Source organism: Myxocyprinus asiaticus, chromosome 28 (assembly GCF_019703515.2).
Source record: "Myxocyprinus asiaticus isolate MX2 ecotype Aquarium Trade chromosome 28, UBuf_Myxa_2, whole genome shotgun sequence".
In the NCBI taxonomy this organism is placed as follows: Eukaryota; Metazoa; Chordata; class Actinopteri; order Cypriniformes; family Catostomidae; genus Myxocyprinus; species Myxocyprinus asiaticus.
Genome location: NC_059371.1, coordinates 39,805,993 through 39,833,957, shown reverse-complemented (window position 1 = coordinate 39,833,957; position 27,965 = coordinate 39,805,993). Strand labels below are relative to the sequence as shown.

Here is a 27,965-nt window from a genome sequence, read left to right as displayed (position 1 = left end):
CAAGTCAACACTCTTTGTCATGTTCCTCAAACCATTCCTGAACAATTTTTGCAGTGTGGCAGGGCACATTATCCTGCTACGCAGCCCATACGCAGCAAGCTGTGATGCACTGTGTGTGCTGACACCTTTCTATCATGGCCAGCATTAAGTTTTCAGCAATCTGTGCTACAGTGCTCTTCTGTGAGATCGGACCAGACTGGCTAGCCTTCACTCCCCACGCGCATCGATGAGGCTTGTTTGCCCATGACCCTGTTGCCGGTTCACCGGTTGTCCTTCCTTGGACTACTTTTGGTAGGTACTAACCACTGCATACCAGGAACACCCCACAAGACCTGCCGTTTTGGAGATGATCAGACCCAGTCATCTAGCCATCATAATTTGGCCCTCGTCAAAGTCGCTCAGATCCTTACGCTTGCCCATTTTTCCAACACATGAAATTCAAGAACTGACTGTTCACTTGCTGCCTAATATATCCCACCCATTGACAGGTGCCACTGTAACAATACAATCAATGTTATTCACTTCACCTGTCAGTGATTTTAATGTTGTGGCTAATCAGTGTATATGATCATATATTTGTCACAGGGCAGTGAAAGCAGATGTACCTTTTTAAAAAACAACTGAGCACTTTTAAAACCACAATAAAAACAGCAAAAAAACTTTTAAGTGCGACTTTTGAGTGATGAAATCATTTGGTAATAGATTCTGACATGACTGTTGATTGTCATAAAAAAAAAAAAAAAAAAAAATAGAAACATACCTGAAGGAATAAAATCATCTTCTTCACTCTTTTGTTCCTCTGCTGCAGTTTCTTCTTTTATCTCCTCCTGTTTCATTTCAGTCTTCACTCTCATCTTCATCAGGTTTCTGCAGTCCAGCAACTTCACTGAACACATCTTCACTGGTGTCTGCAGCATCAGCAGTTCATCATCATCTTCATCACTCTGTTGTTCATCTGCTGTGTTTTCTTCTTTAATCTCCTTTTGCATCACTTCAATCTGCATTGGTGTGTGCAGCATCTGCTGTTCATCATCATCTTCATCACTCTGTTGTTCATCTGCTGTGTCTTCTTCTTTAATCTCCTTTTGCATCACTTCAATCTTCACTGGTGTCTGCAGCTTCTGCTGTTCTCCAGCATTACAGACAGAAGTCAGAGACTCTGTGGAGGTTTGATCACCCTGATTACTGTCACACACACTCTCCTGAGCATCAGTAGACCAGAGTAAAGTGAGCTGTGAGTCCTGTGTGTCTCTGGATCTCTGTTCAGAGAGTATGTCCAGCAGCCGCTGTGGTGTGGACTGATCTCTGCCACTCCACACTGAATCCTGACATTCTGTGGAGGTCCCATCAGTCACACACACTGAAGATTGACATGACACCTTTTCCAGCTCCTGACAAACACAACACAATCACATCTGTACAATTCATCATCACAGAGTCACAGTCATATCACATCATTTGAAAGTTTACTTACAATCTCAACTTTAACTCGCTCAAAACAGGTACAGCATGAAACGAGATCTCTCTCCATCAGTTTTGTCTTCAGTGACGTCACCTCTTTCTTCAGCTGAGAGATTTCTGTGATGAAATCATCAATATCCAGCATGGACAGATCAGTTCCTACTGATTTACAGCAGATCACATCCACCTGCTCTCTCATGATGAACATCTGAACACAAAAACATCATCATTATAATGGACTGACATTCATCAAACTCAAAAATATTATTATATGATTACAAACAAGAAAATTCTGATGGTATAGAGATGGTATAAAAATAAATGTGTGTTTGGTTTCGTTTTCCTGACTGCAGGAATATTATCAGCTATCATAACAGGCTTATATTCAATACAATATATTATCACATACTGTGAACTAATTCACAATCAGCCGCTGTATTTAAAGAGCTCGTATCAGAAATTAAACGTGATATTCTCAGATTGCTGCTTGTTTTTACTGGAACTGAATATTTAAAGCGTCCATCACAAAATAATGCTTCATGTGGAGATAATAATCTTTGTTTATGGTCATTAAAACGCCAAAGAGAGAAAAACAACATGCACAGAAAAATATATCATCATAGATCTTCATATACATGCAGCATAAATACATAAATGATGTAAAACACATTAAACACGTACCTAAGCTCTCAAACCGTCAGCAGCTCTTGTTTAATCTCGTGTTTTATTGGTTGGGAAAATAACTCAGTTTCTACTGTGTCGTGTTCAGAAGAAATCCCTCTCACGTCAAGTTCTCGCGCATGCGCATTCTATTATGATGCTATGACGCTTTTTCCACTCGCCTCAGAGTATTAATAGACTCGTTTGGGATGCCAAACGCTTCGCTTTGAAAGTAGACGAGAATAGACGGCTGCAGTCAGGTGAGGAATAAAATGCGTGCTGTCAAGTCGGACAATTTTCACTTCTCGTACTGGTTCAGACACCTTCGAGATCAAAGGCAGATATCGCGGGATTCACGTTCATGCGCTGTTGCTGATAAAGTGGATATCATTTAAATTCTGTTGCTTTAAAATGAAAACACGATTAAAAAGACACTCAGTGTACCTGTTATTTAATTTCGCTAAATAAGACGTGTCTCTCCGTCCATTTTTAGTTTAATAAAGACACATATTTTAGGTATTTCCTAAAATATATCCCATACAGAGATCGCACTGTCAGAGTGTTGGGAATATTCACGTACAGGGCCGTAGCAAGTAGTTCTGGGCCCCCTGACTATATATTGCTCTGGGCCCCTTACCTATTAAATAATACAGTTTTGAATTTGTTGTGGGCCCCCCTGGACCTTTGGGCCCCTAGAATCATTACCACCTTTACCCACTATCGACAGCCCTGTTCACATATAATTTATACACATTAAACATGATAATAGAGATAATTTTTTATTTAAAGAGAATGAAACATCACATCAAGGTTTTTTTTTTTTTTTAATTCGTTCAGTGCCATGCAAACAAGAGGTTATTTATACATAGTCACCGTAATTATGTTACATTGCACAATGATCACTGTAAGACATTATAGATATTACAGTCTTTTTTTTTTTTTTTTATTAAATTTATTTTTTATTTATTTTATTTTTTTAATGCATGATTTCCTGTAAAGCTGCTTTGAAACGATGTGTGTTGTGAAAAGCGCTATACAAATAAAAATGACTTGACATTGCCAGAGCCATCATAATCTATGCATACAGGAAGTCAGCATCTTCAATGTTTTTCATTTCATCAAACCTTGAATAACTACACATTTAAGATTGAAACAGTACACTACAGCAACTTAAACAACTTTGGTAATCAAATTATTCGTATTGTATTTACATGTATGGCTGCAATGTCTGGACTACACACATAAGCTTTTCACACATCATTTCACTTGTGTAATGGTGTAGTGACAATAAAAGTGAGTTGAAATTATTCACCAAAACTAGGCTGTTAATGGCATGCATGACATTTAACTCAACCAAGATCTGCTTAATAAACTACCCATAAGCAATGAAACAATTAATTTAGAAGTTTAATAGCTCCTTAGGGACACATTTATTATATTTGTTCTTTATTTTATTTTGCAGCTGAAGATCGGTCATTGGCATAGGATATAGCCATGGTGGCACATTTGGTATTACCACAGAAGGGCTGACTACATACTCTGTAATTCCCATTATTTGAGCATCTCTATTAGCAGACCATCCAAAATTATTCTCATTATGTCCTTTTAAATGAATCCAATGAAAACGTCATTGATCATTTATACCTACAAAGATATAAAGGTACTTCCTTCCCCCATTTCCACCTGCAAGGCTGGAATTGGGACAACTTAATAGCACCACAGCATATTATTAGGGCTTGAGCCTGCACTGATTCTATCTTTTTAATTATAGATGCTGATGCATAACCATAAATTATACTCCCATAGTCGAGTGATGACCTGATTACTGCACAATATATTCTTCTTAATGATCTTCTAGCTCCTCATTTGACTCCTGCCAAACATCTTAATATATTTATGCTTTTATTATACTTCTCTATCAGATTCTTAGCATATATTCTAAATGTTAATCTAGATTCCAACCATATACCCAGGTATTTTATTACTGGGACTTGTTCTAGTACCTGATTATATCATTTCAGTTTAACTTTTGGGAGAGTTTTCTTTTTTGTGAAGCACATCACTTGAGTTTTATTCCCTTATTAGCCCATTTCTCTATCTGTATGCTCCGTTCCACATACAGTTGAAGTCAGAAGTTTACATACACCTTAGCCAAATACATTTAAACTCAGTTTTTCACAATTCCTGACATTTAATCGTAGAAAACATTCCCTGTCTTAGGTCAGTTAAGATCACTACTTTATTTTAAAAATGTGAAATGTCAGAATAATAGTAGAGAGAATGATTTATTTCAGCTTTTATTTCTTTCATCACATTCCCAGTGGGTCAGAAGTTTACATACACTTGGTTAGTATTTGGTAGCATTGCCTATAAATTGTTTAACTTGGGTCAAACATTTTGGGTAGCCTTCCACAAGCTTCTCACAATAAGTTGCTGGAACTTTGGCCCATTCCTCCAGACAGAACTGGTGTAGCTGAATCAGGTTTGTAGGCCTCCTTGCTTGCACACACTTTTTCAGTTCTGCCCACAATTTTCTATCGGATTGAGGTCAGGGCTTTGTGATGGCCACTCCAATATCTTGACTTTGTTGTCCTTTGTTGGTAAAAGACGCTGGCTACCACCCTTTTAGTTCGCTAGTTCGAATCCCAGGGCGTGCTGAGTGACTCCAGCCAGGTCTCCTAAGCAACCAAATTGGCCTGGTTGTTAGGGAGGGTAGAGTCACATGGGGTAACCGCCTCATGGTCACCATAATGTGGTTCGTTCTCGGTGGGGTGTGTGGCGAGTTGAGCGTGGATGCCGCGGTGGGTGGCGTGAAGCCTCCACACACGCCATGTCTCCATGACAATGCGCTCAACAAGCTACGTGATAAGATGCGCAGGTTGGCGGTCTCAGACACGGAGGCAGCTGGGATTTGTCCTCCGCCACCCGGATTGAGGCGAATCACTATGCGACCACAAGGAATTACAAAGTTACAACCTGGGAATTGGGCATTCAAAATTGGGAGAAAAAAAAAAAAAATCAATCAAAAAATTAATATCAATGGCCGAGGTAACAATTTCACCACCAGCAGATTTCACTGAAGGAATGGTAGAAAAAGACTCTCTCTGCTTTATATATATATAGCCAAAAGCTTGCCCTGGATAACCAAAACTCCACTTTCCACGACAAAATAATACTATATCTGTATTTCAATCATGTCAATTCTCTGAGGCCATCGGACGACATTCGGCGCTTCAGCTCTGCCTCTGCACTTTTAATATTCCCTTCCAATTCTATGAGTTCTCATGCTTTGGATTTTTTGATGAATGAGGCATACTGTATGATCCGACCCTAAGAACTGCCTTAAGTGCCTCCCAAGCCATGCCCACAGAAGATACTGAGGACCAGTTGGTCTCCATATAAACATTGATTTCAGTCTTTATCAGTTGTTGGAAATCAGGATTTTGCAAAAGGGATACATTAAAGCGGCAACTATAAGATTTCTTTTAGTGTGTGGCAACATCTCTAAACTCAACAGGGCATGATCTGAGACTAAGATGTTTCCAATTAAGCAATCCACAACAGATGAAATGAGGGATTTAAAAAAATCTATTCTAGAATAAATCTTATGGAAATGTATAGGCCCTACCTGATGGGTTCAAAAGTCCCCAAATATCTATAAGACCAAGATTTTTACACATCCTGTGAAGCGTCAGTGTTGCTTTAGGGGGCTTACACACTTTTGCTTCACTATGATCAAGGACTGAGTCCATCAAAAGATTAAAGTCTCCTCCGAATATTATATCATGAGGGGTGCCAACGGCTTGCAACATCCCTTCAAGATATATAAAAAAGCCCTGATCATCAGCGTTAGGTGCGTAAATATTAGCCAAAATCAACCTTTGCCCCTGAATGTCTGCTAAAACAATAATGATTCTCCCTAGTTTATCTTTAATCTGTTTGAGACATTTGAATTGTAGATGTTTATTTATCAATATAATGACCCCCCTGATCTTACTTGAGCCTGCACTAAAGAAAGCATGTCCACCCCATATCTTCCCAAATTTTTCAGCTTCCTGCAGGGAAAGATGCATTTCTTGAAGAAACACAATATCATATTTCCTACACTTAAGAAAAGAAATAACCTTCCTTCTTTTTATGGGGTGCCCCAACCCATTCACATTCCACATGGAGAGAGATAACCCACTCATATTACTTTTGACATATTGATATAATAAAAAAATAAATTGTGTGTCAAAAGCAAGTTTATACAGACCACATTCCCCATTAGAGCAACAGTAAAACCCCAAACTTCCCCCAAACAAAACAAACAGAAAAAAAGAAAAACGTGCTCATTGAAAGGTCACGTGACGCCATGCAAGAAGCAGACGTGTGAACGACGAGCTCTGTGCACTCTGCAAAATTTTTAATTATTCTCATGTTATAATCTGGTGAAATTAGATACACCCAGTTACACACACTTTTGAACCCATCTGGTAGGGACTATACATTTTTTTCATCAGTCCATAAGATTTATTCTAGAATAGATTTTTTTTTATATATATCCAAGTCCCTCATTTCATCTGTTGTGGATTGCTCAATTGGAAACATTTTAGTCTCAGATCACGCCCTGGTGAGTTGAGGTGGTGCCACATACGGAGAAGAAGAAATCATATAGTTGGCGCCTTAATGTGTCCCTTTTGCAAAATCCTGAATTCCAACAAATGTTAAAGACTGAAATCAATATTTATATGGAGACCAGCTGGTCCTTAGTATCCACTGTGGGCGTGGCTTGGGAGGCACTTAAGGCAGTTCTTAGGGGCCGGATCATACAGTATGCCTCATTCACTAAAAAATTCAAAGGACGAGAACTTGTGAAGTTGGAAGGAATTATTAAAAATGCCGAAGCAGAGCTGAAGCGCCGTTTGTCATCCGATGGCCTCAGAGAATTGACTTGATTGAAATACAGATATAATACTATTTTGTTGCGGAAAGTGGAGTTTTGGCTATTCAGGGCAAGACAAGGACAAAGCAGGAAAACTTTTGGCTAGATATAAAAGCAGAGAGAGTCTTTTTCTTCCATTCCCTCAGTGAAATCTGCTGGTGGTAAAATATTTACCTCAGCCATTGATATTAATAATGCTTTTAAAGAATTCTACTTTGATCTTTATAGTTCCACGTCTTCGTCTACTGATTAGAATATTTCTATGATATTAGAAACTTTGTGGAACCATTAGATCTCCCTAAACTGATGACTGAGCAAAAAAATTCTCTTGATTCTGAGATAAACTTGGAGGAGCTTGGCGAGGTTATTAAGGCCTTACCTACAGGCAAGTCTCCGGGGCCTGACGGCTTTGCTGCTGAGTTTTTCAAATCTTATGCTACAGAACTGGCTCCACATTTGCTAGAAGTTTATTCTGAATCTTTAAAAAATGGAAAGCTTCCGCCAACCATGACACAAGCCCGGATCAGTCTGATTCTTAAAAAGGACAAAGATCCAAGTGAGTGTAAAGTGATCGTCCAATTTCCATGATCCAGTTAGATGTAAAAAGTTTGTCAAAAATTCTGGCTAATCGATTAAGTAAAGTTATGACATCTCTTATACATATAGATCAGGTGGGGTTTATTCGAGGCCATAGCTCTTCTGATAACATTAGGCGTCTCATCAATATCATGTGGTCAGTAGCGAATGAACAATCACCAGTCGCTGCCATCTCACTTGAGACACCCAGTAGCGGCAATACAAACAAATGGATTCATTTCAGATTATTTTACTCTGGATAGGGGCATCCGGCAGAGTTGCCCTCTTTCCCCATTATTGTTCTGTCTTGCCCTGGAACCATTAGCAACCGCGATAAGAAAGGAGGATGATTTTCCAGGGGTGGTGGCGGGAGGTATGGCGCATAAACTCTTGCTTTACGCAGATGATATTTTATTATTTGTCTCTGACCCCAGTAGATCTATGCCTTTCCTCCAAAGAATTATTAATTCCTTTTCTAAGTTTTCAGGATATAGAGTCAATTGGTCTAAATCCGAAGGTTTGGCTCTGACAGCGTACTGCCCAGAAACGGCTTTCCAGCCGTGTGCTTTCCAGTGACCCAAACAGGGCATTAAGTATTTGGGTATTTTATTTCCAGCAAATTTGTGTGATTTATTTAAAGTTAATTTTGACACCTTAATAAAACGGTTTTCGAGCGATGTGGGCAGGTGTACTTCATTACATTTATCTATGATTGGGAAGGTTAATGTTTTTAAAATGAATTGTATTCCAAAATTCAATTACTTACTTCAGTCTCTCCCTGTAGATGTCCCCCTCTCTTATTTCAAGCAATTTGATAGCATAGCAAGGTCCTTCTTTTGGAATGGTAAGCATCCCAAATTACATTTCAATAAGTTACATAGGCCGATTGACAAAGGTGGGCTAGGCCTACCCAAGATTTTATTATGCATTCGGTCTCAGACATTTGGCTCATTGGTCACTTCCACCTGAGAGAGCCCCTCCCTGGTTCTGTATAGAACAGGAAGTTCTTGCCCCTATTTCGCCAGTGCAGAGCCTTTCTATCAAATTAATCGGAGAAGCTAAGTTACATTCCTTTATCTCGCACTTGAACTTGGTATGCACAAAAGTGTCCAGACTGTTTAATTCTGACATTTTTTTAAATGTTGCCTCAAGCATATGGCTGAACCCCAAATTATGCAACAACAAGTCCCCTTTTTGCTGGTCAGAGTGGATTGGGAGGGGGGTTACTACACTCTGTGACCTATATGAGAATGGAGTGTTGAGATCCTTTAAAAATGTGGTTAAACTTTTTGGGATTCCTAGATCTCAGTTCTATAAGTATTTACAGCTGCGCCACCTGCTCTGTACTGTTTTTGGGAGTGGTTTACACTCTCCTAAAGCAGCAGATACTCTGGGAGTGGTGATTACTGCTTTTGGAAAAGGTCATGAGGCATCAGTGTATTACTCCCTGCTAATTCAGAGTCTGGGGGACAGAACTTCGACTTCTCTTAAGAGATTATGGGAGAAAGATCTAAATTTGGTATTGGAGGAGAGAGAGTGGGCTGGGATACTAAAAAACATCAACTCTGCATCTAGAGATGCAAGGGTTCGCCTCATGCAATTTAAGATTTTATATAGAGTCTATTGGACCCCTTCTAGATTGTATAGGCTTGGTCTTAAAGACACACCCACCTGCTGGCGATGTCAATCGGAAGATGGAGACACAACCCATGTCTTTTGGGGATGTGTTAAGATGCAAGAATTTTGGATGAGGATTCTGAGTTTTATGTGCGTGGTTTTGGCCTCTCAAATTTTATTTTGCCCCAGACTCTGTATCTTGGGAGATGGGGCAGTCATTAATTTGGAGAATAAGCACATGAAAAACTGGGTCCTAACTAGTGTTATAATCGCCAGACAGATCACTTTGAGGAGTTGGAAGTCGGCTGGAACGCCCCCGTTTCAGGAGTGGTGTTCAGAGATGGCCAGAGTGGCAGCTCTTGAGGAGGGGGAATCCAGAAGACTGGGGAGTCTAGACATGTTTGTGAAGAAGTGGGGCAGATATCTGTCTTTTTTGGAGGGCTCTCGGGGAGGGACACTGGAGAGAGAGAGGTGTAGGGGTTTTATGTGTGTGATTGTTTTATTTTTTTTATTAATTAATTAATTAATTTTTGTTGTGTGTCTATGGTTGTGTGACCATTGGGGTGTTGTTGGGGGTCGGGTGGGGGATTGGGGGGGGAATAGTGGGGATTGGATATTGATTCTGTATATGTGTGTTCTGCTATTTATATTTAATGGTTGAATCAATAAAAAATGTTAATCGCAAAAAGAAAAAAAAAAACAAACAAAAAAAATTTACGCATTAACCCTGTGCACGACAGCGCCAAGTGGTGTCCATCCCTTTAAACTCAAACAGTCCATGTACACCTACGAGAATCCCTGCAACAACTTTGCCATCGAATTGCTCAAGTCCGGTGCTTCTGCACAAATTTTGTGAGGCAAAATTACATAACAGAAAATACTTTGTAAAACAGACCCCAGCGAACAGGCAGAATAAACATAAAGAACATGTAGATTCAATGACAGAACTGTCTCTAAGGTGTGTTCTTCCACAAAACAAATTCCAGCTGATATAAAGCCATTCAGTTTCCTCGAACAAGTGTTCAGTGAGCCGGCTGTTTATGAGTGCAGCAGATGACGTGATCATTCTAATGTCCCTTAAAAATATTCCACAAAAACAAACTCCAGCCAACAGGAGGCATAAGCACAAAGAATGAACAGATTCATCCATGACTGTCCCAAAGCAGTGTTATTCCACAAAACAAACTCCAGCCGCTAGGCAGAACCAGCACAAAAAGAAACAAAATAGGCGTCCCGTTTCCTCAGATGATCAAGTGTGTATTGAGCGAGTCAAATTCACTCGGAGGCCACGTAAAAAAGTATACACCATGACTTACTCAGTCCGTCAACTTTATAAAAGACGTCCTTTATGTGAGCATGTAGATATTTTGCGGTCATCCATAGCATCCACTCTCAATCTGGCCAGGAACCTCAGTGCAAAAATGATCCTCCGTCAATGCAAAAGTCTCCCGAAGGAAGTGTCATTCCACAAAACAAACTCCAGCCACTAGGCAGAGCCGAGGCAAAAGGAAATAAATATGGCGCCCAGCTTCCTCAGACAATCGAGTGTATGTTCAGCGAGTCAATCCACTAATAAAAGAAAGCCTGTTTTGGACATGTAAATACTTTGCGGCCATCCTTCGTTTCTCTTCTCAATTTGGCCGGGAACATCAGAGCAAAAGTGACCTTCCATTGATGTAAGTGTTTCTTACATTCCTTGAACCGATCGCGTTTCTCTCTTGTCGAATTTGCAAAGTCCGGGAACAAGAAAATATTGTGATTCTTCCAAGAAAGCTTTCCTTTGCTCCTCGCCTTGCGCAACATGAGATCTTGATCAGATGATCTCAGAAATTTGGCCAGAATTGGTCGGGGCCTGTCTCCCTCAGCAGATCTGCGAGCCGGGACTCTGTGATTCGCTCGATTTCCAGTTTTTGGCCTGTTATGTCGAGCAGACTCGGGAAGAGCTCGTCCAGGAATTTCACCATATCTCTGCCCTCTTCATGCTCAGGAATTCCAACAATCCGTATGTTATTCCTTCGGCTCATATTTTCAAGATATTCCAGTTTCTCCAGAATGTGTTCCAAGTCTGTTTTGGATGCGGGCGGATTAGCAGATAATTCCCTTTCCGATGACTCCAGATAATCAATCCGTTTCTCAACATCTGCCACTCTTGTAACCAACTCAGAGAATTTTGTTTCCATCTCCATAATCGATCGACATATTACAGCGAGATCCTCCAAGTCAGCAACAACCTCTGTCAGCATCACTGAGATGTTGGACAGCTGACGCTGAATTTCTTCTCCTGATGTGCCTTCCAAATTGAGTCCCCGGCTCGCAGGCCCGCCAGAGGCCTCATCTTGAGCACGTAAGTGTCATTTAATGTCTCCAGAGCCAGAGGATTTTGACTTCTTTGCCATGGTGAGTGTATCAAATCTCACCAGATTATAACATGAAAATAAAAAAATTAACAAAGTGCGCAGAGCTGATGGCTCACACGTCTGCTTCTCACATGGCATCACGTGTCCTCTAACACCTGTATCTAATTCCAGTGAGCATGGGGAGAGCGGCATATAAGCAGCCTTGCCACCAGCAGAGGAGAGAGAGAGTCTGGCACAAGGAAGGCCACAGTGCTCCTGAAGCTGTTACGTTTAATCTGTTAAATTTGTGAAGCTGATGTGTTTAAGTTACAACGTGCCTGTGAAGCTGATGAGTTTGTGAAGTTGTAAAGCATTGAAGTGGCCGATTAAAAGTCCTACCTGAGCCTGGAAAAACCTGCTTCCCTGTGTTCTCCTTCCCTTCTGTTTGTGAAGCTGTGATACATATCATTACTATGTACAAATACTTCTGACAACATATCTGCTTTTTCAGTGTCTGTCACTGCTATTCTTCCTTCCTCTTTTAAGACAGGCAACCTCTGATTTTTATGAGTTCCTGCCATTTTCCTAATTGCACCCCACACTTCATTCATGTCTCCCCCCCCCCATATTGCTACACCAGTCTCTCCAATATTTCCTTTTAGCTGCTCGAATTACTCTTCTTACTTTCTTGTATGCAATAAAATATTCAAATGTATACTGTAGGTCTTTCTAATCTTTCTAAATGCTTTATTCTTTTTTGGTACCACATTACTGCACTCATCCATCCACCGTGGCACTGCTTTTTTTCTTTTTATTGGCCTCAGAGATACGTGTCAATAAACCCTGTCTCTCTCTCTCCTGGCTCTTCCCACTCTTCTTCTCAGGTGGCAGAAGCCACTGCCACTGTTGTGGGCATGAGGTTTGGACCGGTCTGTTGGAGTTGCAGGGAACCGGGACATGTGCAAGACCAGTGCCCAGTGACGGAAGTGGAGGCGTTGATCCGGTTCCCCGACACTCCACAGGCCTCCCCGATCAAGCAGGGACGTACCAAGTACCCATGAGTATTGGGGGGGTACATACCAAGCCTTGGTGGATTCAGGTTCTAACCAAACATCCATTCATCAATGCTTGGTTCAAAATGGGGCATTGGATACACGTGTGAGGGTGAGGTGTGTGCACGGAGATATTTACGATTATCCTGTAGTGCCCATCACCATTCTATTTCAGGGTCAAAAGCAAAATATTGAGGCTGTGGTAAGTCCCCACCTAACCCATCCACTAATTCGGGGTACCAACAGGCCGGCTTTTTTAGCGTTGTTAAAGTGGTTGTGTGTAGATGGGTCCTGTAATACAGTGAGATGGTGTGGGGTATGCAATGCGCTGACTGGGGAAGCGGAGCCGGGGCCGGGGCCGTCTATGTCAGCTCTGCATCAGGATGACTTAAGGGAGGGGGAAGCCTTGGCTTTGGACCAAGTGAAAGTACTTGATGATCAACGCCTACAGCCGCGTATTGCACTTACTAATCCGTATTTTTCAACTATAAATGATCGGTTGTAATGAGTGACACAGGACGCTCAGACAAAGGAAGATACAACCAAGTTGTTAGTACCAAAGAGCCGTCAGGAAATGTTGTTCCAGGTGGCTCATCATAGTTTGATGGAAGGTCACTTGGGACAGGTGAAAACACTAAGCCATCTCATGGCCCGTTTCTATTGGCCGGTCATTCATGGGGATGTTAGCCGGTTGTGTGCGACATGCCGCGAATATCAGCTAGTGAATCTGCCGGCCACTCCAAAAGCGCCATTGCGCCCTCTCCTGTTGATCGAGGTTCCCTTTGACAGAGTTGCCGTGGACCTCGTTGGGCCATTAGAATGGTCAGCATGCGGGCACTGCTTTGTACTAGTTCTGGTGGACTACGCAACCCAATACCTGGAAGTAGTGCAGTTGCGCAACATCTCAGCATGTAGTGTTACGGAGGCACTCTTCAGAATAATCTCCCAAATGGGGATTTCGAAAGAAATCCTCACTGAACAAGGCACTAATTTCATGTCACATACACTATACGAGCTGTATGAATTATTGGGTATTAAATCGATTTGGACAAGCATGTACCATCCACAAACAGACGGCTTGTTCGAACGATTTAATAAAACCTTCTAAGGGAAGACACACAGAATGAGGGAAGGAGGACACTGGGACAGGATGTTTCAGGTCTCAGGTGAGCTTTAAATCACAAACTTCAGGGTAATACAGTCACAACTGGCACAGTAACTTCTTCAGCTTCACAAACTCTTTAGCATCACAGGCTCCTAGTCACAGCCTCTTAATCATCACAAAGTCTTTATCACAACTCTTTAACATCACAACTCAATAGCTTCACCGTGAGACTCTCGTGCCATACTCTCTCACTTTCTCTCTGCTGGTGGTGTGGCCAATTATATGCCGCTCTCCCCATGCTCACTGGAATTAGAGACAGGTGTTAGACATAATCTAACTCAGGTGTAAGCGCCCTTACCACTTTCTCTCTCTCCGGACAGATGCTCGACCACGACCCCACTGCCACATATCCCCACCGCCCGACTCAGGCCGGGTACATCAAGCCCCATAGTGTATTAGACATCATGAAGGAAAATTGGGATGGGGGACCTTCACAGAGCAAAAATGAAATTCAATGCATTCTTGACCTGAGAGCAAAACTCCACACACTGGGATGTCTATGACAGGAGAATTTGCTACAGGCACAAGAACATCAGTCCCTATGGGAATTTGCACCACGAGATAAAGTACTTGTATTACTGCCCACATCACATAAGTGGCAAGGGCCCTTTGAGGTCACATGGTGAGTTGGGGAAGTTGACTATGAGGTAGTGCATACGGATAGGGGTGGGGCTTGTCAAATTTACCACCGCAACCTACTAAAACCATGGAGAGAGGCGTCCCCATATCCTTGGCAATGGTAGTTCCGGAGATTGAGGAGCTCGGATCGGAGGTGAGTCTAAAAGCCAATCAGTTCACCCCGGACCCTTGTGGAGACCTCCTCTCACTGTCACAATGTACAGAGGTTGCCAGATTGCATAAACATTTCTCTGACGTGTTCTCGCCTCTCCCTAGCCGCACTAATCTCATAGAACACCACATCGAGACAACCCCAGGGGTAGTGGTATGTAGTCAGCCCAACTGGTTACCCCAACACAAAAAACAGGTGGTATGAGAAGAATTAAAGGCCATGCTCTGTATGGGGTTAATAGAAGAATCCCACAGTGATTGGGCCAGCCAGGTGATTCTGGTGCCTAAGAGCAATGGCTCGGTCCGGTTCTGTGTGGATTATAGGAAAGTCAATGCTGTGTCAAAATTTGATGGGTATCCAGTGCCTCATATTACAAACTGCTCGATCAGTTGGGCATGGCTTGCTTTTATTTGACACTGGATTTAACAAAGGCTTATTGGCAGATCCCCTTAACGCCGACAGTTTCCCTGGCCTGAGTCGGGCGGTGGGGGTATGTGGAGGTGAGGGCGTGGTTGAGCGCCCATCTGGGGAGAGAGGAAGCATTAAGGAGGTTCACCTGAGATGAACTGCTGGTAATTACTGTTTCTGTGTTTGTTTGTTTATTACTTAGTGTTTTGTTTGATTGCTGAAAAGCTGAACTTTATTTGTGCATGCTGAAAAGCCACTCTTTGTTTTATGTAAGCTGTAAAGCGATTGCTGTGTATTAAGAATTTAAATCTGACTCAAGTGGATTGTGGAAACTGGCTCCCACTTCCTCCTTTATCTGCCCGACAACTAATTTTGTTACGCTATCATATTAGCTTCCCAAATATCCCAAACAGATATCCTTGCTATCCATTCCGAAACCAATGTTAAATCTCTAGCTGAACCACTACCATGCACAATATCTATTCTTGTATCTCTACCATCATTTAAACATACTAATCTTTTATCATCGATTATCTCTTCTATAACATTACCATTATGATCATTACTTTTACATCCTCACAAAGTGTTGTGTGCAATTAGGTCTACACACCATATTATTTTTTAATTTCCTATTCCTGTAATATTTTCTAATTCTTCTTTGCTTATTCTATTGCATGGATTATAGTAATTAATTATTTGATTTCCTACAATTAACTCAACCAACATGGTTTCATATTCATCATTCTGATCTATAACTCTATATCCTAATTCATTTTTAATAAAGGTAGCCAAACAACCTTCATTTCCTGTTTTCCTATCTTTCCTAATGACTGTGTATCCATGCAACACAAAGTCTAACTGTGGTTTTAACCATGTTTCTTGTATACAAAATGTTAAATGTGGTTTCTGTTCTTTTTCATCTATTAACTTTTTAAACTCCAGCGCATTCGCAATCAAACTCCTTGCATTCCATTGCATAATAATTAACACCATTATATACTGTACTTCCACATGGTGCCTGAGTGTTTGTAATTTGAACCTTAAGTATTTCATTTATTTTTTCCATTGTAACTCCCTCCATGTTCAGGTACCTCTCTGCAGCTTTGATTATAATTGTAATTATCTCAGTTCTGCTTTCTGTTTGTGCTGAACAGTTATTTACGTCTGCCATAAATGAAATGAACTCAACCTTTCCAATAATCAAGCTATCTTCATTTACTTTCCTTACAACTGGAGCTTCCCTCTGATGCGCCAGGGATTTCCCTTCACCTTCTTGCATTGCTCCATTTGGTTTTGCTTTTTTAATTGCTTCAGCATATGTCCGATTTTCAGATACTCGGACATTCTGCACTTTCAAAGCGTTCTTATGAGCAACGCAACCTCCATATCCAGTACTGTACTCACCCCCACAATTACAGCAATTTGCCTTTGTTCCTTGTTCACATTTACCGTACTCATAATTTCCACCACACCTTGCACAACGTTGTTTCCCTCTGCAGACTGCTGTGACATGATCATATTTTTGACAATTTATGCATCTAAGTGGCTTTGGAATGTAAGGTCATACCGTGTAACTTACATATCCAATAAATACTCTATCAGGCATCTTTTCCTCTTCAAATTACAGCATTACCAATAAACTATCATTTTTTTTCTTTGTTTCTTACACACTGTAGACGCTTTGCTTCAATCACCTTAACACCTTCAATACAACTTTTCATTCTGTCAGTGGAGACATCCGTTGGCATTTCAGTGATTGCATGAAAATGTTTAACATAGCATTGATTTTATGCCCAATGCAGTTTTTTTGCTGTTTTTCATCCTTATACAAGATTAATACATTTCCATTCCTCATTTTCCTGGAACTTTCTATATCTCCCAAAGCTTTTTTCAGGGCTTTAGTTAGTTTGATAGGGTTTAACATAATATCAGGGTCTGTGAATTTCAACATTACCTTAAATTCTTCTCTATCTTTCCTGACAGAATCTTCCTTTCCACTATCAATACGATCCATGACTGGAAGTTTTCTTCCTTTTCCTTTCCTGACTATTTTCTCGTTTGTTCCCACCATATGTTTCATCCTCCATTTCTGGATTACTTCCTGAACTACTGTCCCTTCCATCCTTTGAAGAAAAATATTAACGCTCGCGTCTCGGTTGAAGCCTTGTCAATGACACACCGGCTGCCTCAGTGGAGTTACATTTTGCTAGCTAAAATTGGCACTTTTATTATGAAACTTCTTCCCCTCAAGAAAGTGAGTAATTGGCTGCTGCCAACAACAGCCCATCCCACTTCCAGTTATTTATGCAGGTATCACCAGCTGCCATAGACTGTTGCCAGCTGCCGATTTTTCTCGGAACCCTTACTGATTAATGATGGAGAACATTAAAATCATCAATAATATAACATTATTACTATTATTGCGGAGTAACCATTTACAGTAGTTGTACATACCTGCCACACAGTGCAGCTATTTGTGCTCAAACAGTCTACACCCACCAGTATACAAATATTATAAAGTTGATTTCCTCACAGTGATTGGTCACGATGAAGGTCAAAGAGTTGAGTGACAGGTTTGATCCAGGTAAAATTACAGCATGCTCATGAACTGCTTTTAATTTTAAAAACATCATATGTGGAGGAGTCACATGGCACCATGCGGGGGTCGGATGTGTGAACGACGAGCTCTGCACACTTTGCTAGTTTTTAATTCTTTTTATATCATAAACAGGTGAGATTCGATACACCCTGCTACATAACTGTTCTAAGAAGTCAAAATGTCAAAGAATTCAAAATCCTCGGGCTCTGGAGATATTAAAAGACACTTACGTGCTCAAGCTGATACCTCATACAGGGCTGCAGATCGGGGACTCGGTTTGGACGGTACAGTGGGAGAAATTCAGCATCAACTGTCGAGCATGTCTGTAAGGTTGGCAAAAGTTGTCTCAAATTTGGAGGATCTTGCTGTAATACATTGATCGATTACGGCGATGGAGGCGAAATTCTCTGAGTTGGTTACAAGAATTGGGGAGGTCGAGAAATGGATCGATTATCTGGAGTCATCGGAGAGAGAATTAGCTGCTAATCTGCTAGGTACCAAGACAGACTTGCAGAGCGTTTGGGAAAAGTTGGAAGAACTTGAGAATCGTAATCGTCGAAACAACGTCCGAATTTTTGGAATTCCTGAGCATGAGGAAGGCCGAGATATGGTAAAATTCCTAGACGAGCTCTTCCCGTGTCTGCTCGACATAACAGGCCATAAGCTGGAAATCAACATCAAAACGTCAAATGTTAGTATGAGTGGACTGTCTCTCTCCACGTGGAATGTGAATGGGTTGGGGCACCCCATAAAAAGAAGGAAGGTTATTTCTTTTCTTAAACGTAAGAAATATGATATAGTGTTTCTTCAAGAAATGCATCTTTCCCCGCAGGAGGCTGAAAAATTTGTGAAGATATGCGATGGACATGTTTTCTTTAGTGCTGGCTCAAATAAGAGCAGGGGAGTCATTACATTGATAAGTAAACATCTACAATTCAAATGTCTCAAACAGATTAAAGATAAATTAGGAAGAGTCATTATTGTTTTAGCAGAAATTCTGGGGCAAAGATTGATTTTGGCTAATATTTACACACCTTACATTGATGATCAGAGCTTTTTTTATAGATCTTGAAGGGTTGTTGCAAGCCGCTGGCATCCCTCATGATATAATATTGGGAGGAGACTTTAATCTTTTGATGGACTCAGACCTTGATCATAGTGAAGCAAAAGTGTGTAAGCCCCTTAGAGCAACACTGACACTTCACAGGATGTGTAAAAATCTTGGTCTTACAGATATTTGGACCCATCTGGTAAGGACTATACATTTTTTCATCAGTCCATAAGATTTATTCTAGAATAGATTTTTTTATAGTCCCTCATTTCATCTGTTGTGGATAGCTCAATTGGAAACATCTTAGTCTCAGATCATGCCCTGGTGAGTTTAAAGGTGTTGCCACATACAGAGAAAAATAAATCATATAGTTGGCACTTTAATGTATCCCTTTTGCAAAATCCTGATTTAATTAATAATGCTTTTAAAGAATTCTATCTTGATCTTTATAGTTCCATATCTACGTCTACCGATGAAGATATTAGAAACTTTATGGAACCATTAGAACTCCCTAAACAGAGGACTGAGCAAAAAAAAATTCGCTTCTGAGATAACTAAGGAGGAGATTGACGAGGAAATTAAGGCCTTGCCTACAGGCAAAGCTCTGGGGCCAGATGGCTTTGCCGCTGAATTTCTTAGATCTTATGCTACAGAATTGGCTCCACTTTTACTAGAAGTTTATATGGAATAATTAAAGAATGGAAAGCTCCCGCCAACCATGACACAAGCCCGGATCAGTCTGATTCTTAAAAAGGACAAAGATCCAAGTGAGTGTAAGAGTTACTGTCCAATATCCCTGATCCAGCTAGACATAAAAATATTGTCAAAAATTCTGGCTAACCGATTAAGTTATGACATCTCTTATACATACAGATCAGGTGGGGATTATTCAGGACCGTAACTCTTCTGATAACATTAGGCGTTTCATCAATATCATGTGGTCAGTGGCAAATGATCAGACTCCGGTCGCGGCCATCTCACTTGACACCAAAAAGTCATTTGATATGGTAGAATGGGATTATCTTTTTAAGATTTTGGAAACATACGGGCTTGGGAATACTTTTATTGGAGGGATTAAGTTACTTTATAGACACCCGGTAGTGGCGGTACGAACAAATGGATTAATTTCAGATTATTTTACTCTGGATGGGGCACCCTGCAGGGTTGCCCTCTTTCTCCATTATTGTTCTGTCATGCCCTGGAACCATTATCAGTTGCGATAAGAAAGCAGGATGATTTTCCAGGGGTGATGGCGGGAGGTGTGGCGCATAAGCTTCTGCTTTACGCAGATGATGTTTTATTATTCGTCTCTGACCCTACTAAATCTATGCCTTGCCTCCACAGAATTATTCATTCCTTTTCTAAATTCTTGGGATACAGAGTTAATTGGTCTAAATCCAAAGCTTTGGCTCTGACAGTGTACTGCTAGTGGCCCAAACAGGGCATTAAGTATTTGGTTATTTTATTCCCAGCAAATGTGTGTGATTTAGTTAGAGTTAATTTTGATCCTTTAATAAAAAAGTTTCCGAGCAATGTGGGCAGGTGGGCTTCATTACATTTATCGATGATTGGGAAGATTAATGTTATTAAAATGAATTGTATTCCAAAATTCAACTACCTGCAATAGTGACTCCCTATAGATGTCCCCCTCTCTTATTTCAAGCAATTTGATAGCATAGTGAATTCCTTCATTTAGAATGGTAAATGTCCCAGAATACATTTCAGTAAACTGCGTAGGCCGATTGATAAAGGTGGGCTAGACCTACCCAATATTTTGTTTTTATTATTATGCGTTCGGTCTCACATATCTGGCTCATTGGTTGCTTCCACCTGAGAGAGCCCCTCCCTGGTTTTGTATTGAACCAGATGTTCTTGCCTCTATTTCGCCATTGCAAACCTTTCTATCAAACTAATCGGAGAAGTTAAGTTACACCCCGTCATCTCGTATTCACACTCGGTATGGACAAAAGTGTCCAGAGTTTTTAATTCGGACATTTATTTTAAATGTTGCATCGAGTTTATGGCTTAACCCCAAATTATGTAGTAACAAGTCCCCTTTCTGCTGGTCAGAGTGGATTGTAAGGGGGGTTCACGCAGTGACCTATATGAGAGTGGAGTGTTGAGATCCTTTGAAAATCTGGTTCAACATTTTGGGATTCCCAGATCTCCCACACCTGCTCTGTGCTATTTTTGGGAGTAGCATACACCCCACTAAAGCAGCAGATACTCTGGAAGTTGTGATTAATGCTTTAATTACTTCCTCCCTCTTCCCTCAAGAGATTATGGGAGAAAGATTTAAACTTGGTATTGGAGGAGGGAGAGTGGGCTAGGATTCTAAAAAACATCAAGTCTGCATCTAGAGATGCAAGGGTGCACCTTATGCAATTCAAGGTTTTACATCGATTTTATTGGACCCCCTCTAGATTATACAGGCTTGGTCTTAAAGACACACCCACCTGCTGGCGATGTCAATCAGAGGGTGGAGACATAAACCATGTCTTTTGGGGGTGTGTTAAGATTCAGGAGTTCTGGTTAAAAGTTCAGAGTCATGTATGTATTGGGCACTCGGCTTTCATTTTGCCCCAGACTCTGTATTTTGGGCGATGGGGCTGTCATCGACGTTGAGAATAGGCACATAAAGAGTTGGGTCCTAACTAGTGTCATGATCGCCAGACAGGTTATTTTAAGGGGTTGGAGGTCAGCTGGAGCGCCATCATTTCATGAGTGGTGCTCAGAGATGGGGAGGGTGGCGGCCTTTGAAGAAGGATCGTTTAGAAGACTGGAAAAACAGAATTTGTTTATAGAGAAATGGGGCAGATACTTGACATTGTTGGACGTGTAATTATTATTATTATTATTATTTTTTATTTTTATTTTTTTGTGTGTGTCTATAATCATGTGTATATACTTTTATGTGACCACAGGGATGTTTGTTGGGGGTCAGGGCAGGGTTGGGAGGGGTGGTTGTGGGGTTTAAATGTTTGATTGATTCCTTAAAAAATTCCTTTAAAGTTCTACTTGGGTGGATTAGAACCCGGAGCCTCTAACACAAAGGGCGAGTTAGTTACCACTACTAGACCACCCAATCAGATTTGTATCAAAAGAACTGATTGATATACTTCTCCACTGACCAAAAATATCTCATGACTGACAGTGGCAGATGTAGAGTTGAAGTTATCAAAATTTGTTCAATATTTATTTTAAAGCTTGAATTGGTCATCAAAAATGACTATTCATCAAAACAGACCATTTAAAATAATGTTTTATTAGCGCTCCTCGTTGCTGTGCGACTTTAAATTAATGCAGTGTAAAAATCTCGCGAGATTGACTATTATTGTTGTCATTTGGTGTAGATTTAGAAAAATCATGCTCTGCAGTCACAAAAAGATGCATCACCTCTAAGGAAACGCTTTATGGCAAGCCATTTTAACACTTAAAACCCTGAAGACACTGGATGCTAAAGCATATGGAAATAAATAGGCATGTTAGGCAAATGTGGTATAATTTGAAAGCTTTGACTCGCAACTTTTCAGAGAACCCCATCACTTTTGCATTTAGTTACATAAAATAACAAAATAAAGCCTGAAAACATTTGTGTCGCAAATTGGCCCCACCTAGAGGTTACATTGTAAACATTTTTAAAATGAATATAAATGTCCTTCACATAGATAAATAGATAGATTAAATAGATAAAATGCAAATGTCACTTTTCTTTGCTGACCACTGATCTGTAAGCCCCAAATAGCCTCAAACTTTATATCAAATCTTACCTTGGGTTGTTAGCTTTAAAATGATTTGAAGAAATTACATTTACTTGTTTGTTAGCTTGCTTGGGTGCATAATCCAATGTTGTGTCAAAAAAATTTCTTTTGAAAAAAATATGACGTCCGGTAGAAAAGTATGCGAAACAAATCATCAGCAAAATAGGTTCTCATCTATTGAAGATTAAATGTTATGCATCATTGTAAAGCTGGGATTATCTACTTTACAATGACATCTAGATTGAGCTTCTAGACAACTCAGAAGCCAAAAAAAAGCTCTCAGCACTTAAAGAAAAAAGACTTGTTGTCTATGGGTGAGGGCTAAAATGCGTTAGAGCACCACCTACATTTTAGATCAGTATAATGTGATGGAAGGTGATAGAGGAAAGATTATTTTTTCTAGTACTTGCTGCCATCCAGTGGAATAAAATAAGACTTTTTGCTTGAAAATTGAGGACATAGAACTGAAATGGCATTCAAAATAAATACTGAACAAATTTGATAACTTCTGCTACTGTCAGCCATGAGATATTGCTGGTCAGTGGAGAAGTACATGTAGGGGTTTACTGGTTGTTTAGATCAGTGTTACTATCAGAAATAATTGATAATTATTTCTTTAGTTAATAATTAATATTTAAATTAATTAATTGAATCTTAACTCATTAAAACCTCATATGGGGCTCCAGTAAATGTAGTGCGCTATGTTTAGGAGCGGGTTTGGTTATTAGCAATAATTAATAATTGTCAAAGATAATTATTAATTATTAAAATCAATAGAACATTGATGAGAATCAATGTTAGCTTTTTTAATCCTTTAAAAAAACAATTATCAAAGATAATCATTAATTGTTAACATCGATGAAACATTAATTAAAATTAACACTTGCTTATTGATCACTCAAATTCAACAATCATCAAAGATAATTATCAATTATCAAAAATCAATAGAATATTAATAAGGATTAACATTGACGGTGCACCACCCTGGAATCAGGGACTAATAACCAGATAGTATAACAGTCTCAATAGTAGATTGTTTTCTTAGGAAAATCGACATCCGAAGAATATCGATTTTCGGGAAAAAAAACAATGAATGAAGGCTTGAATCCGAGCACTGACATCCCGTCAGCATGACACAGGTGTATGCAAAACAAACCAAAACACTTCTCTTTGTAATATAGCAATGTTTAATTATGCAGTAATATCAATTAATAATTAATACAATGCAGTCAATAATCTTCCGACTTACAACTACAAACTAAACAGTGATATGATTAGATATGGAAACTAAAATTATCCTATAACACATAAGGTGTGTGTGTGTGAGAGTGTGTGTGTGTGTGTGTGTGTGTGTAAGGAGGGATGCGCACAAAATGGCGGACGTGACTCTCGTGGAGAGTGTGTCACACGAGACTTCCGGCCAGGAAATATGGCCGCGAATGTGGGTGGAGAGAAACCAGTCAATGGTTTCTTAGAGACAAAGCTGAGCTTTATCACGAAGCTATCTACTAGCCAAAAATGTGTGCCAGAATATTTGTGAGGGGTCGCGTGTGTGTGGTTAGTACGAGAGAGAGAGAGAGAGAGAGAGAGAGAATTAAGTGACGGCCCCAAAGCTGATTTCGCGATTGTGGGAGAGAAAGCAGCTGTTAGTTTATCACTCAGAGACGCAGTGGACGGCTCGTAAACCGTCCCGCGGTCTTTGATTCTTTAATGGATAAACTCAGTTTGCCGGTCTCACCCGCGATGGCGGAAATGCACAACAGTCCAATGTGGTTGGACCACAATACAGCAAATCAAATTCGTGATAATTAATACCCTGAGTATTAATAATCAGCGGACATGGCGGTCCGTAAACTGTACAAGCAATAACCTTGATACACAAGAATAACACACTATAATATTCTATCTCTGCCCAGATGTAAACCTCTTACTTGAATCGCATGAGGATGCAGAATGTGTGTTCATCCATCCTTTAACTCAGACTCGGTTCCTCGAGGCTCGGGTGATGATGGGAGGCCGTTTCCTCGCTCTGTCGGCAGGCGGTACGGCTGCTGATTTTCGGCGGGCTGGCAGAGAAATCAGCGACGTTGACCTGATTGAAGAGGGAAGAGAAATCTTTTCTCTTCACTTCTGCAGGCAAACGGATGAAGATGCGGATTGCTCGGCGGTCTCCGAGAACACAGAGTAATCTCAACTTGTCCAGCGAGATGGAGATTGTATGGCCACATTTTCAAGTCGGACATTACTTCCTTGTGCCATGAGGCTGCACCTGAGAGCAGCGATGAGCTGCGTCTACACACGGCAAGCAAAGTTGCTGGAAGCAAATCCTGGAAGCATTTCAGAGGTATTTCTACTCCTGATGATGTCATGGTTGAGGTGCGTTCTGTTGTGTGCCTCATCCAATAGGAGTTGAGAGTTCGATCCTTTAGTGAGCAAGGCTTTATGCGATTTGTAGTCTGTTTTGGACTCCCTTTGTTTGATTTTGGCGCGGTTTTTATCAGTATGATTTATGACCTGGTATGTGGGGGCCTGAGTTAGGTTTTACGACTGTGTTAGGCCTGCCTTTGTCTTCTATCTGAATACATGAGGCCCAACATACATCAAACAGTTCTTTTGATACAAATATGACTGGGTGGTCTAGTGGTAACTTGTCCTTTTTGTTAGAGGCTCTGGGTTCTAATCCATCCATGTGGTACTTTACATTTCAATGAACAAAGATTGCATCTGCACCTAAGTGGACGTACCGATATATCTTGAGTGGGGACACATTTGCTTGCATTTCTCATTGCAATTCAACTGGAAAGCAGCGTGAGCTGCAGAACTCGCAGCAATGAGGAGCGCTCTGCGCTTTCTTGCCCATTCTCATTTCACCATGTACATCACTGAGGCACATATGTTGCATTCTTCTTATTACTGTATAATTAACGCATATGATGTTTTTAAAATAAAAGCAGTTCATGAGCATGCCGTAATATTACCTGGATCAAACTTTCACTCAACCCTCAGACCTTCATTGTGACCAATCTAATTTCCTCGATCACTGCGAGGAAATTAAGTTTATATTAATTTATTATTATTTTTATATAGCAGTGGTTCTCAAAATTTTTTTGGATGAATGCCCCCCTACTTCATTCTCTGACCATGGAATGCCCCCCATAATGATGACAAAATTTTAAAGTGGAGACTATGTGTTCTCCAAAAAAAAAAAAAAGTTTTGTTAATAAATTAAACAGGCTTATGCATCATTAACGTGAAACTAGACCTTGAGTTTCTTGAATTCAGGCACATGGATGGAGGGCTCCAGTCCAGACTAACATTTGAGTGCAGTGGCACCAGTGCAGTCAAGTTCTGCAGTGTGTGCATCAGCACCTTATTTGGTAGCACCAGTGATTATTTCTTTAAATTAAGGACACTAATAATAAAAGTAATATTATTTTTATTAATATTATGTTATATATAAGTGCAGTTACCAAAAATATTATTAATATTTGTTTTGAAATGCACACTTGACAGTAGACATTAATTCTGAGTTGGGATGCAGATGTAACTGTTGTTAATACCAGTAAATTTACATCTATAAAAAGTTAATTTTATATACCTAATTTATATATGTCTAAATTTAAATATTCTGAGTCTGACTACGACTGTGGTTCCTATTGGTTAAGTACACTCTTCACATTATTAAGTAATCTCTTGGAATTTCTGAAGGCAAACCAAACCAGTTACTTTTTCCTACAGTTAAAGAGAATTAGAACAGATATGACACAGAAGGACAACTCATAGCTTGGTCCATAAAAATTATATCAATACATACAGTAGTCCCTCCATAATATAGTGGTATTTGTAATTATACCACATATATACGATAAGACCATGTATGGCTCATAATAACCATGGGAACCCCTATAAAACAAACTATGCTATTTTTGTAGTACAAATGCATACAAAACTATTTAGAAACTATAAATACAAAATATTAACAGAAATAAATTAGCCTAAATTCCCTCACACCCCTAATGTATTTAATGTAGCTATTTATAAAATATAATTAATATGAATATGCCACATTTCTGCAAAATGCAAAGGGATGAAGAGAGAGAGAGAGAAAGAGAGAGAGCAGACAACAATGCAGGGATGTTGAATGGATTCTCAAGAAGAATATTATTTTATGAAGCCTTCGATGCACAGCATCAATACTGTGCACCGAATAAATTGTTAAATAATATTTAAAATAGTTTAATCGCAGGGTTTATATAACGGTTTGCAACGGAGTGCTGAATTCAAATGGTTTCTGTGACCATCGAGGCGGTTTTTGATGATCAGAGCTAGGTGGAAAGCTTGAGATCGTCCGTGGGCGCACACTCTGCTCTCTCTGACCAGGTCCGGGTATGCATAGTCTCACTTTTGGAGAGCATGCCTTTTGATGTTTCTCCTATGCAACAGAAAATGATTAATATGACTGATAAACGCCCCTCATTTGTGACCTAATGCCGCCCTCTCTTCTTATTTGCTCTCAGCGCCCCCGGCATCCTTTGAATGCCCCTGTTGAGAAACCCTATTAAATGGTATTAAAGGAAAATATTAAGAGTGGAGACAGGTCAAGTCACGTGACGCTATGCGAAGGTTAGTCGCTTAAACTTTGCTACAATTATCCTATTAAGCAATATTAACTGGTGAGAACTGTAATGGTTTTGTTTGATAACTGTGCACTTTCTCAAGTGTTGGACGCCTCAGAGGATCATGGCGGAGGACCAGTCGATGGTGGCAGCAAGCTTCATGAAGTAGGTTGGGATATCTCGAACATTTATGCAGCGCAGACGAAAATCTCGACTGACTTGGAGGACCTCGCAGAAATACGTCTAGCGATCACATCTCTGGTGGGAAAACTTTCCACCCTGATCACAAAAATGGATGATGTTTTTTTTCTTTCTCCCAATTTGGAATGTCCAATGTGCTTTTAAGTCCTCGTGGTCACGTAGTGATTTGCCTCAGTCTGGGTTGTGGAGGACAAATCCCAGTTGCCTCTGCATCTGAGACTGTCAACCCACACTTCTTATCACGTGGCTTGTTGAGCGTGTTGCCACGGAGACATAGCACGTGCAGAGGCTTCACACCATCCACTGTGGCAACCACGCTAAACTCACCACACGCCCCACCGAGAACACCCCACATTATAGCGACCACATGGAGGTAACCCCATGTGACTCTATCCACCCTAGCAACCAGTCCGACCTGGCTGGAGTCACTCAGCATGCCCTGGGATTCAAACTAGCGAGCTAGCGAACTCCAGGGGTGGTAGCCAGCGTATTTTACCACTGAGATACCCAGACCCACAAAAATGGATGATGTTGAAAAATGGGTCGAGTTTCTGAGTCATCTGAAAGAGAGCAACAGGCTAACCCACCTGCTACCAAGGCTGATGTGGAACACGTATGGGAAAAACAGGAGGATATGGAAAATCGGAAGAGGCATAATAATGTTCGTTTCGTTGGAATCTCTGAGGGAAAGTAAGGTCAAGATATTAAGTTTTTGGACAGGTTTATTCTGAATTTGTTTGACACAGTG

The 27,965-nt window shown here is 40.4% G+C and overlaps 2 protein-coding genes across 7 annotated transcripts in view; both read right to left on the bottom strand.

The window, feature by feature from the left end:
- LOC127418767 (zinc finger protein 345-like) overlaps positions 1-2,261 on the bottom strand; it is a 96,517-nt gene extending 94,256 nt beyond the window's left edge. For both annotated transcript variants that reach the window (XM_051659570.1, XM_051659571.1), the window contains exon 1: positions 2,143-2,261. The gene's annotated coding sequence lies outside the window, so the exon portion shown is untranslated. The remainder of the gene's footprint in view (positions 1-2,142) is intronic.
- LOC127418735 (zinc finger protein 260-like) overlaps positions 1-27,965 on the bottom strand; it is a 340,334-nt gene that overhangs the window by 53,610 nt on the left and 258,759 nt on the right. Inside the window, exons 1-3 of one of the 5 annotated variants that reach the window (XM_051659489.1) lie at positions 2,143-2,271; positions 1,475-1,669; positions 761-1,391 (exon numbers count right to left, since the gene is read on the bottom strand). The exons of the other annotated variants lie outside the window; for them this stretch is intronic. Of the exons in view, the coding sequence (XP_051515449.1) occupies positions 761-1,391; positions 1,475-1,669 (826 nt within the window). The 5' untranslated portion in view covers positions 2,143-2,271. Of the gene's footprint in view, positions 1-760; positions 1,392-1,474; positions 1,670-2,142; positions 2,272-27,965 lie in introns of those variants that run through there. 5 annotated transcript variants of the gene reach the window in all.